General features: G+C 36.6%; 1 protein-coding gene across 1 annotated transcript in view; it reads left to right on the forward strand.

Annotated features, from left to right (window-relative positions):
* The first annotated feature begins 469 nt into the window (after positions 1 to 469).
* UBL3 (ubiquitin like 3) overlaps positions 470 to 13,040 on the forward strand; it is an 82,450-nt gene continuing 69,879 nt past the window's right edge. The window contains exon 1 of the mRNA XM_054718734.1: positions 470 to 610. Coding sequence (XP_054574709.1) covers positions 584 to 610 — 27 coding nt within the window. The 5' untranslated portion in view covers positions 470 to 583. The remainder of the gene's footprint in view (positions 611 to 13,040) is intronic.

Here is a 13,040-nt window from a genome sequence, read left to right on the forward strand (position 1 = left end):
CCAACGAGTTAAATGCCCTTGAGCGCGGCTCCGGGCGGCCCGGCCCCTGGCCCCGGCGGCGCGAGGTAAGCCGTTTCCCCCGCCGGCCACTCAGCGCTCACGCGTCCATGTGTAGCCGCATAGTTATCTGTGTACCTCCAGCCGGGGCATTTTGCTGCTTCATGAGGACTGGACTCGGGCGCGAGTGTGAATCACCGCCGGCCCACGAAGGAGGAAGGCGCACTTAACCCCCTCCCGCCGCTCCGTGCCCGTGTGTCACTCGGCGCAGTCCACCTGGCGCGGCCGGTCCTGGGGCTCCCGCTGCTGACGACGACGACGGGGCTGCTCCCTCCGAGTGACCTGCGCTCCGCCGCTGGGCTCCTGGGGATCGCTCCTCCGCGCAGAACCTCGGCCAGGCCGCGGCTTTGGCTCCAGAGCACTTAGTTTTTGGAAAGCACATCACGAACTCATCGAGATCGTTATCATCGTTATCGGTGATTTCTGTGGCTTGAAGACCTCTGCACCTTTTTGTTGGTTGTGTTTTGTTTGTTTGTTTTTTGTTTTTTTTTTTGCGTGAACGTCTGGGTGTTTATCAAGTGGCAAGATGTCCAGTAATGTCCCGGCGGATATGGTGAGTGAAGGCTAAGTTACGACACACTTTGATTTAATTGTGGTTTCCCATCTTATTTAATCTGAAAGGGTGCCGATGTGGGGCGAGCTTGCATGGGACTGTGGAAAAGCCGTCGCGCTGGGAGATTTGGAGAAGTTGGAGGTTCCGGTTCCCCCCTTTTAGCAAGTCGTGCTTTTAGTGTGGGGTTTCTCATTTGGTTGCGTTTTTCAAATCACTAAAGGCAATGGAGAAGTGGAGAAGTCGGGGACAGGAAACGAGGCAGCTTTAAGGGGAGAAGATCTCTTTGCCAGAAGCCCCTGAACAGTGTATCTTGTATCTTAAAGCTTCGGAAAACGTCAGTGACAATGGGCAGAGCCGAGGGCGGGTGTCCCCACCGGAGACTGAGGTTGACAGGAAAACGGAATCTGTGACACCGACGAGCTCATTAATGCACAGGGTGCAAACTGGATCTTTGCGAGACCAGTGTCGTGTGTCTCGCCAAGAAAAAGTCCACAAGAATTTGCAGTGACTTTTTTGAAGTGTGAACAAGTAAGGCAACAAATATTAAGATGTTTGGGAATTTTCACAAATCTAGGCTCACCCTATATTGGGACTTTTAATGAATATTACAGGACTTTTAGTACCAAATATTTGGTAGTACCTATTACATCATTGGACTTTTAAACGCTAATATAACACATTATTGAGCTTTGATCCTTGACTGTTGAGAACTCGAAACGAAAAGTATTGTTTTCTTTTTGTTTGTAAACGCTAGTTTGTGAGTTTGTTGACCAGCAGTAGTAACCATGTAGACTTACCGTGCTGGAGGCGGGTTTGTGTGAGTGTGAAATTACATTTTGCAGTCCTAGGGATAAACATAATGCAATTAACAAGAAGATGGATAATCTTGTTTATACAAGAATTGTTGTTAACATAGTTACGTTCCATTTGAGTGTTCATGTATTCCAGCCAAAAAAGTAAAATTGAACTTTGTTGATTACATTTTAAAATCTCAGATGTTTCTATAGGAGCAAACCTCAGTTACAGATTTTAAAATAATTAAAAAAATTAAATGACCCTAAGTGGTGTATTTTGACCTTGGTTTAAAGACATTTTGCTTATGTTGGATTTCCATTGAAGGTGCTATTTAAATGTGAAGGAACCACAACGTTCTGCCTTTTGGGTGACCATGCAGCAACCTTACACTCTCCTTCCTGAGTGTTAAAACTCTTCCCTTTCCTCCTGCTGTGCACACAGAATATTCTTCTGCCCACTTAATGAGATAACTGGACATGGTTTCCCCACCCCTCTCTAGAAGTTGCCTGGAGAGGTCTCTGGACTGAGCTGGGAAATGCTGTTTCTTGTTTGGTAGGTGCTTGGGCTCATCACCTCCAGCAAAAATTTGATCTCCATTAGGCCACCATTTTATATCATCCTGCACCCTGCAAGATACGTGCACTATTGTATCAGAGAGTTAGAATGAAATAGATTTGTGTTATTAAAACAGTACCATTACTTTCTTTAGCCCCAGTGATGACGAAAAGCTGAAATGTGCATAGCATCAATCACATTGAAATGATTTAGGAAATACTGTTTCCATGTCAGAGGGAAGGTTTGGAAGCTAATGTTTGTTTGGATCATGGGACTGGGAAATAGTGGCAAGGTTTTTATTAATAGCTGCAGTTATAAAATGTAATTATTTCTGTTCTAGACCTTATTTTAAGGCCTTAATGATTCTGTGGTGCTTTGAGATCCTTTGATTAAAGGTGATATGCAAGGGCACAGCAGTATTATATAATAAACATATAATATCTTGATGCTGTTTCAGAGTGTATCTAAGGTACAGCTCAGATGAGATTGTTGTGCGTATTTCTTAGGTCTTGTTTTCTAGCTGTTGAACTTGTTGAAGGTCCATAGATTTCCCCCCCTATGTCAAAAAGCCTTTTAAGCCTTTATTTGCTATTACTTCACATTTTTATTTAAGAAATACCTTCATTTGATATGCTCCTAGAATTCTTGACTTTTTGAAATATAACATGGTAAATACTGGTTAGAAGTTGTTGATTAAGTGCTTCATATTTTTAAGCTCTTCATAGCAGTAATGGCAGTTAATTTGTTTTTATTCCTGACTTGAAGTGAGAACAATTTTACCACTGTGAAAAGCCTCAGCCTTCCCACCCCCACCACTTTCTACAATCTGACATTTTTCTTGCAGCATACCTCTAAATTGATCAGGATATGTGCTCTTGCAAGTATGAATACATACATTTTTTCTAGGTGCAGTAAAATTTTCACTGTTTTCTAAGTGCTGACAGCTAGTATGTGCTACTTAGCAACAAATGTTGCGCTCTTTTCCATGATAATGGTGCTTGTCAGTTGTATAGGAAAATCCTATTTAGGAGATGAGGTGGGCCAGTGAAGTTGCAACCCTGCCATGTTTTCATTAGAGATAATTTATTCTTGAGCTACAGTAATTGCTAAATCAATTGATGGTTTTGGAAAGTCTTATGGCAATGATTGTGATTCACTTTAAAATAAAATAGATTTTTAGCATCTTTATTTTGTAAATATAACTCACATTATAAAATTTATTTTTAAACATTCAGTAAATTTTTGTGTTTTTATATTCCAAATTTAGCAAGTTGATTTTTTGGAAGGGGAGTAGCATCCCAAGGGAATGGATTTGCTGTACTGTTTTAAAAAAATAATTTGCAGTTGATGCTTTTCCTATTAACATTCTGTAAATATGTTCTGTAAATAATATACATGTGTTTTCATAAAATATTGGCTTTTCTTTTGTTGAGAGTGATTGAGTTTGAACTGAGATTTACTTCCAGCATAATAACTTGTGAAAAAAATCTGAGAATATCTGAACAGAATATTATAATGCATTTATATAAGTGATTCACTGCCTTTTTTTTCCCCAGCCAAATCATAGGTCATGATGGGACAATATTCATTGTTTATAATTGTAGCGTGAATGATGTTAATCACTGTAGGTTTTCTGAAAGATAATGTTTACTCTATTTGTTAGTAATAAGGCCTAAGGCTTGGTAGATAGCTAGTACTTTTATTTTCTGGATTAGGAGAGTTATTAATAAATTGTATTTATAAAAGTATTATATAAAACATTTGAGAGCTTTGGACTTAAAATTGTACTTAATGATATCTATAACATTGAAAACTCTACCTGAGAGGAATTGATAATTAGAGAATAATGGCAGAGCAATTTTGGTATTTGAAACATTTTAGGTGATAAATTAGTTTAAAAAGCCCTGTATCCTTTTGAACTGTTAATGTAGAAATTGTAGCAGATGTAAACATTTTAGTCTGGGATTAAATGAGATAATGATAATTTGAATTTTTTCAGTACTTAATGAATTTATTGTAATGTTATATCTCTTCCATTTGTGGGAGAAATAAATATTGGAGCCCTCTGGTGGACAGGAAATTACTAAAATGAATTTCTTTTCAAAGTGAACTTTTATCACTTTTCCAACTTAAAGTAGAATGACAGGTATAGAATATATTAGGGGAAAAGGCCATGCTAGAAAAAGGTCCAGAGAATAGAAAATTGTTAACTTTGACAAAAGAGTATATTAAGATCTAGTGCCCCAAATTTTCCATTTACTTATAGCTCCTTTTAATTTTTCTTTCTCTTGCTAGAGCACTTATTTTAAGACTAAGTTGAGAGGTTTTATGAATGAAGCTAAAGGGTACCAGTTCTATATATAAGTGTGTGACGATGAACAAACAGCTTAATAAATTACGAGTCTCAAATGGAAACTTTCTCTAAATTGTTTTACTCGAATTGTCTTATATTTGGTGTTCTGAATTATTTGTTTTTATTAACGCAAGTAGCAAATTATTTCCCTCAGCTTTCAATGCCCTTACTGGCTCTGAATCCTCCAGTTCATGTCCCTTTCCTGTGAAAATAGTTATTAGTTCATCTTTCCTTCCTGTAAAACATTTTCTATCAGTATATTTGAGATTCTTTTATGATGCCAAGTTTATATGGATATGTATCTTATATTTATATCTCTTGTACTTTCTAATGCAGAATAGACATTTAAAAACTGGTTGAGTGATTTCTTGACTCGTGAAGCATTACTTTGTTACCTATGGAAAAAGTAGATTTGTTCAATACTACAACAACAACAACAACAACAACTACTACTACTAATGGTGTTAAATATGAAGTCTATGATGTTTGCTTCCATTACTACTTTGAGTATTAAAAAATATTTTAATATTAAGGTTTGAAGTTATTTAAATTAGTGGATAACGTATTAATGGCTCCACTGGTTTTCATAATTGGAACAGTAAATGTATTTTAGGAGACTGAAGTATGTGCTTCTTAAATATGCTTTTTAAGAATTCCTCTCATTTGTAGGTAAAATTGAAAGAGACTATAGAATTCATGGTACCTGGAATCTCTGGGTGAGAGATTCTGAATCAGTAAATTTTTGAATATATGAAGGTTGTTTTTGGAAATATCCCAATCTAATAATTTTGAATGACATGTATGCATAATTTAACTTACATTTGGTGACTTAGAGCCATTATTTCAATATCATTGATTCAATTCAATTATTGTTCATTGAGTACTTCTCTGTGTAATGAAGTATCATTCTATAAACTATAACTGTCATACCCTCTGCACCTAATATAAGTTGTGAAGCTTTTGCTCCTTCACTAGTTCAGTAATTTACTAAATTTGATGAGGAAAGTCAACTGAGATATAAAAATTAAAATATTAGAACTTCTGTTTAATTTTTGCTCCCAAAAGGGGGAAGAACTGGCTTTTATATGAATTATGGATTGGCTCTAAGACTATTTTAGGTTCAAATCTAGGTGATTACAATGGCTGAATGTGGTTTGTTGATGAAAGATGTGGGAATTCTGTAATATAGAGATCAACAATAGCACCATGAGCTTCTCCAAGTTCTTGCATTTTTTCTTTTATAGTATACTAGAGGCCCAATGCACAAAATTTGGGCAAGAGTAGGCTTTCCAGCACCCGGCTTCCCTCTGGCACTCAGGCCCCAGTCTTCCCTCCGGCCACAGACAGGCACCCAGGACCTGGGCTTCCTTCCGGCCTCCAACAGGCACCAGGGACTTGGGCTTCCCTCGCAGCCCTGGCTTCATCCAGAAGGTCATCCGGAAGGACATCCGGTCTAATTAGCATACTATGCTTTTATTATTATAGATTATTATAGATTATTATAGATTATTATAGACTAGAGGCCTGGTGCACAGATTCGTGCACCAGTGGGGTCCCTCGGCCTGGCCCGCGGCCTCTCGCAATCCGGAACCCCTTTGGGGATGACGGACTGCCGGTTTCAGCCTGATCTATGTAGGCCAGGCCCAGGGACCCCTCCTGTGCATGAATCTGTGACCCGGCCTCTAGTATGCATATAAGATCTTTGGTTAATCTCTTCCCACCCTCCCCCCTTCCCTCAGAGATTCATCAGCGTGTTTTATGTTTCCATGCCTGTGCGTTGAGTGTCTGCCCCCTGGTGGTCAGTGCATGTCATAGTTACTGGTTGAATGGTTGAATGGTCACTTAGACTTTTATATATATAGATTATATAGTTACTTTTAAAAATGCTTTTTAAAAGTATGTATACTTTATGTTGAGATAAGAGCAGAGGTTCACTGTAAAAGTATTTAGAAGAGTTGTAGAACTCTAAGCTGCATTATGTATTTTTATTTTACAAAAGATTAATATTCTAGATGCCGATTTTTTTCAGGTTGACAAGAAGCTATCAATAGTATGCTACCTAGCAGATATTTTTGAGAAATCAAATACTAGGTTGTTTCTTCAAGGCAAAATTGACATTTCAACCAATAAATGAGAAAGTACCTTCTTTTCACAAGAAACTAATGTTATGGAGAGAATATTTTGAAAACATGTTTAGGTATTTCCAGTATGTTGAAAAATCTTCCTTACACAGAATTTCAATGGACTTTGAATTCCATTTTTTTGAAACATAAAAAGTAACACATTTTGCTTAGTTTGCAAAAATATATGATGTCAAAAAAAAATAAAATTTTAATAACATTGACATCAGGTAACTGACTTTTAATAAAAGCCTGTGCATATTTGGTGATAGAATAGAAAAATGATATGATTTAGTAAACCAGTAAGCAACATATTCTTTTATATTGATTTATGCCTCTTAGTGAGCTAGGTTTTTCAGTTTTGACTATTTCAGCTCTTAAAATCAAATGTCAAAATACATTGAACTTTGCAAATTGGGAAACCAAGATTTTAAAAAACAGAAGCGTATTCAATAACAGTACTTTCACTTAACATATTAATAGTATTTTTAGTGATTGCAAGATTAAAACAAATTAGCATTTTGAATAGTTAACATATATAATATACATGAATACATGATTTATAAATGAATATGCATATATCAGAAGTATATGCTCAAGTACTTTATATCTGGGATTTTCAGTCAAAAAATTTTTTTGAAGCCATTGCATAAGATAACAAAATTGCCGAGTATTTTAAGTTCTTGTGCTTGATAATTACAGTTTTTCTGTCTCTTGCCTTGTTGAGCGATTATATTTTTCTGTGGTCAGTATGCCTACTTATCCCTCTCTATTTACAGTTGCTGACTCTTATTTGCTCTGGTGTGGAAACCAGATTTTCAAAGTTTATTAGAATAAAGTGTGTTAAAACTGAGGAAGTAGTGTCTGAATAGAATTTTCAGGAGACACCCTATGGCAGAGTGTATGATCTTTATTTCACGGACAACCAAGAGATCTGTTTACTTGGGCTTATTTTTTTAATTTTTTTTATTTTCTTAAATTTCTTTATTAATTAAGGTATTACATGTGTCCTTATTCCCCCATTCCCCCCCAGACCCCCCCAATTCATGCCCTTACCCCCCTGTTATCTGTGTCCATTGGTTAGGCTTATATTCATGCATACAAGTCCTTTGGTTGTTCTCTCCCCCTTACCCCCACCCTCCCCCACCTTCCCTCTGAGGTTTGACTGTCCGATTGATGTCTCTCTGTCTCTGGATCTATTTTTGTTCATCAGTCCATGTTGTTCACTATATTCCATAAATGAGTGAGATCATGTGTATTTATCATTCTCTGACTGGCTTATTTCACTTAACATAATGCTCTCCAGTTCCATCCATGCTGTTGCAAATGGTAAGAGTTCCTTCTTTTTTATACAAGTGTAGTATTCCATTGTGTAGATGTACCACAGTTTTTTAATTCACTCATCTGCTTATGGGCGCTTAGGCTGTTTCCAAATCTTAGCTATTGTAAATTGTGCTGCTATGAACATAGGAGTGCATATATCCTTTCTAACTGGTGTTTCTAGTTTCTTGGGATATATTCCTAGAAGTGGGATCACTGGGTCAAATGGGAGTTCCATTTTTAGTTTTTTGAGGAAACGCCATACTGTTCTCCACAGTGGCTGCACCAGTCTGCATTCCCACCAGCAGTACACGAGGGTACCTTTTTCTCCGCATCCTAGCCAGCACTTGTCATTTGTTGATTTGTTGATGATAGCCATTCTGACAGGTGTGAGATGGTACCACATTGTTGTTTTGATTTGCATCTTTCGGATGATTAGTGACTTTGAGCATGTTTTCATATGTCTCTTGGCCTTCATTCTGTCTTCTTTCGAAAAGTATCTATTTAGGCCCATTGCCCATTTTTTGACTGGGTTCTTCCTTTTGTTAAGTTGTATGAGTTCCCTGTAAATGTTGGAGATTAAACCCTTATTGGTGACATCATTGGCAAATATGTTCTTCCATGCAGTGGGCTTTCTTGTTGTTTTGTTGATGGTTTCCTTTGCTGTGCAAAAGCTTTTTATTTTGATGTAGTCTCATTTGTTTATTTTCTCTTTAGTTTCCATTGCCCTAGGAGCAGTATCAGTGAAGAAATTGCTTCGACATATGTCTGCGATTTCGCTGCCTGTGGATTCCTCTAGTATTTTTATGGTTTCCTGTCTTATGTTTAAGTTCTTGATCCATTTTGACTTTATTTTTGTGTATGGTGTAAGTTGGTGGTCTAGTTTCATTTTTTTGCATCTATCTGTCCAATTTTCCCAACAACATTTATTGAAGAGACTGTCTTGGCTCCATTGTATGTTCATGCCTCCTTTGTCAAATATTAATTGAGCATAGTGGTTTGGGTAGATTTCTGGGTTCTCTATTCTGTTCCACTGATCTATATGTCTGTTCTTGTGCCAGTACCAGGCAATTTTGAGAACAGTGGCTTTGTAATACAGCTTGATATCTGGTATTGAGATCCCACCTACTTTGTTCTTCTTTCTCAGGATTGCTGCAGCTATTCGGGGTCATTTTTTATTCCAGATGAATTTTTGGAAAGTTCGTTCTAGATCTGTGAAATATGCCATTGCTATTTTAATGGGGTGTGCATTGAATTTCTAGATTGCTTTGGGTAGTAGGGACATTTTGATGATGTTGATTCTACCAGTTCTTGAACACGGTATGTTCTTCCATCTGTTTATGTCTTCCTCTATCTCTTTTTTCAGTGTCCTGTAGTTTTCTATATATAGGTCTTTTACCTTCTTAGTTAAGTTTATTCCTAGGTATCTTAATTTTTTTGGTGCAATGGTAAATGGGATTGCTTTTTCAGTCTCTCTTTCTGTAAGTTCATTATTGGTATATAGAAATGCCATAGATTTACTGGCGTTAATTTTGTATCCTGCTACATTGCTGAATTCATTTATTAAGTCTAATAATTTTTTGATGGAGTCTTTAGGGTTTTCTATTTACAGTATCATGTCATCTGCAAATAAGGACAGTTTTACTTCTTCTTTTCCAATTTGGATGCTTTTTATTTCTTCTTGTCTGATCTCAATGGCTAGTACTTCCAGCACTATGTCGAACAGGAGTGGTGAAAGTGGGCATCCCTATCTCATTTCTGTTTTTAGGGGAAATTGTTTTAGTTTTTGCCCATTGAGTATGAAGTTGGTTGTGGGTTTGTCATATATGGTTTTTATTATGTTGAGGTATGATCCTTCTATTCCCATCTTGCTGAGAGTTTTTATCAAGAAAGGGTGTTGGATTTTGTCAAATGCTTTTTCTGTATCAATTGATATGAGTATGTGATTTTTATCTCTCATTTGTTTATGTGATATATCATGTTTATTGATTTGCAAATATTGAACCATCTTGCATCCCCGGGATAAATCCTACTTGGTCATGGTGTATGATCTTTCTGATGTACTGCTGGATCCGATTTGCTAGAATTTTGTTGAGGATTTTGGCATCTGTGTTCATGAGGGATGATGGCCTGTAATTCTCTTTCATTGTGTTATCTTTATCTGGTTTTGGTATTAGGGTGTTGCTGGCTTCATAGCAGGAGCTTGGAAGTGTTCCTTCCTCTTGAATTTTCTGAAATAGTCTGAGGAGGATAGGTTTTAGTTCTTCCTTGAATGTTTGGTAAAACTCCCCTGTGAAGCCTTCTGGGCCCGGGCTTTTGTTTGCTGGAAGCTTTTTGATGACTCCTTCAATTTCTCCCATAGTTATCGGCCTATTGAGATTTTTAGAATCTTCCTGAGTGAGTTTTGGAAGGTTGTGTTTTTCTAGGAATGTGTTCATTTCCTCCAGGTTGTCTAGTTTGTTAGAATAGAGTGGTTCATAGTATTTTTTAACAATCCTTTGTATTTCTGTAGGGTCTGTTGTTATTTCGCCTTTTTCATTTCTGATTTTGTTTATTTGGGTCCTCTCTCTGCTTCTTGGTGAACCTGGCTAGAGGTTCGTCAATCTTGTTTATCCTTTCAACAAACCAGCTCTTGGTTTCATTGTTCTTTTTTTTGGTTTTGTTTTGTTTTGTTTTGTTTTGTTTTGGCCTCTATGTCATTCATTTCTGCTCTGATCTTTATTATTTCCTTCCTTCTGCTCACTGTGGACTTTTCTTGTTGCTCTCTTTCTAATTCTTTGAGTTGTAGAGTTAGATGATTCATTACCATTTTTTCTTGTTTTTGAGGTAGGCCTTTAGAGCTATAAACTTCCCTTTCAGGACTGCTTTCATTGTGTCCCACAGCATTTGCATTGTTGTGTTTTTATTGTCATTAGTCTCCAGGATGTTTTTAATTTCTTCTTTGATTTCATTGGTAACCCAATCATTGTTTAATAGAATGCTATTCAGCTTCCAAGTGTTTGAATTTTTTGGAATGTTTTTATTGTAGTTTATTTCTAATATTGTGCCATTGTGGTCTGAGAAAATGCTTGATATGATTTCAATCTTCTTGAATTTGGGGAGACTTTGCTTGTGCCTCAATATGTGGTCTATTTTTGAAAATGTCCCATGTGCAGTTGAGAAGAACGTATATTCCATGGCTTTGGGATGAAATGCTCTGAAGATGTCAATTAGGTCCATCTGATCTAGTGAGTAATTTAGAATTGCTGTTTCTTTGCTGATTTTTTGTCTAGAGGATTTATCCAGTGATGTCAGTGGTGTATTAAAGTCCCTACTATAATTGTATTGTTGTCGATCTCTCCCTTGATATCTTCCAGGAGTTTTTTTATGTATTTGGGTGCTCCTGCATTGGGTGCATATATGTTTACCAGAGTTATATCCTCTTGTTGTATCGATCTCTTTATTACTATGAAGTGGCCTTCCTTATCTCTTCTTATGGCCTTTACTTTGAGGTCTATTTTGTCAGATATAAGTACTGCTATCCCAGCTTTTTTTTTCATTTCCATTTGCCTGAAAGATGTTTTTCCATCCCTTCACTTTCAGTCTGTGTGAGTGAGGGGCTTATTTTTTGGCATTTAGCATGTTTTGCAGAGATGTAGATTTTTGATAGTGACAAACTATGTAGATGATTAAAAAATAAAATTACATGTTTATAGCTTTATTTTATACTCATAGGGGAGAGAAGCTAATAGTGGTTCTGCACTTGCTATTCACCAGGCAGATGCTTGGCATTTTACATGATAACATTTCCTCTAATCTTCACAGTGATCCAGGGTAAATACAGTTGGTATATAGATAAAACTGCTACTGCCCACTAGGTGAAGACCACCAGGGATGCATCTGTAGTGGAACACATTAGGTTTGTTTATTTGCTGCAGCAAGGAAGAACACATACCTGAGGAACCCTTAGTAGTTTCAGGAAGAGGGATTGAACAAATTTTTGGTAACATTAGTTAGAGACCAGGGTAAGTAGATACTAGCTCTGGATGGAATGCTGTCACCCATGAAGTGGAAGTACAGTAGTGATTAGATGTCATAGCCATCTTTGTTTAAGAGGCAGGAGCAATGAATGGGTTTGGGGTAGATCTTTAGTCATTTTGGAGCTGTAGCATGGCCCTGAGAGAAATTGTTATCGATGGTCTTCTGTTGGCCTTGTCTGTTTTTAAGAAACATCACAGTGTGATTATCAGCAGAGATGATTTTTATTTTCTCAAAGCCTAGGTTCATAGGGGTTCATACTAGCTACATGACCTCAAGGAGCTTCTTTGAGGTCATATAGCTAGTAAAACGTAGAGCTAGGATAAGAATTTGGATCTGATGGTAATAGTGATAAACATATTAAGCCCTTATCCCCTGCCATACATGAGCAAATCTTGCTAAATCCTTCAGGCACACTTTCCTAAGCAGAATATCTCAGATTCCTTCCCCAAGACCTTGTTTCATGCAGTCACTGCTGATTACTCTGAGTTAGCATGGTCCAGTAGAGATAACACTTACTTAAATATGTTTGCAAACTACTATATATATATACTCTCTGGGTTGGAATTATTTTAATGAAGGTAAATTGTTTTATTGCTAAAATTAAAGGGAGTTTTCTATATAGTCTTTGGAACTTTGAGTTCTCTTGTGTATCTCATATATAGAAAAGAATTTTTCCCTATAAACTTACCACTTTGAATGCAGAAACTATATTGTTTTATATATGTAAAACAGATTGATATACAACGATTTAGTGCTTTTAGGGTATTTTGTTTTTTTCTTTATGCTATAACTGCTTATGTATGATGCAAATTTTCTGTTGATTTGTTTAAATCTATTTATGGTGTAAATAAAATACATACATGGGCAATTTTCTATGACTAGATTTTGAGAAGGAAATGTTCTTTCCACTAAAGAAAATTGTCCAAGTTAGGCATTATATTTTTGTGAATTTAAATTAAGATGGCAATTCATCGTGTCTAGACAAAATGTTCTCTCATGATACATGTTTAATTTTCGTTACTTTCAAATAAAATTAGTGCCTTTGCCTTAGAAATATTCCTGCTTTTGTATCCTGCCTCTTTCATTTAGTAATATATCAGGAACAGCTACCATACCTATAATTATAGAACCACATGCTTTTGAATGGATTCTGATAGATGTACATAAATTGTTTAGCTGATTCCGTAGTCATGCATATTTAAAAGCTATTATAAACGAAATAATGCATATTTTAAAACATATCTCTATACTTGTCAGATAATTTTCT

Source organism: Eptesicus fuscus, chromosome 7 (genome assembly GCF_027574615.1).
Source record: "Eptesicus fuscus isolate TK198812 chromosome 7, DD_ASM_mEF_20220401, whole genome shotgun sequence".
NCBI lineage: Eukaryota > Metazoa > Chordata > Mammalia > Chiroptera > Vespertilionidae > Eptesicus > Eptesicus fuscus.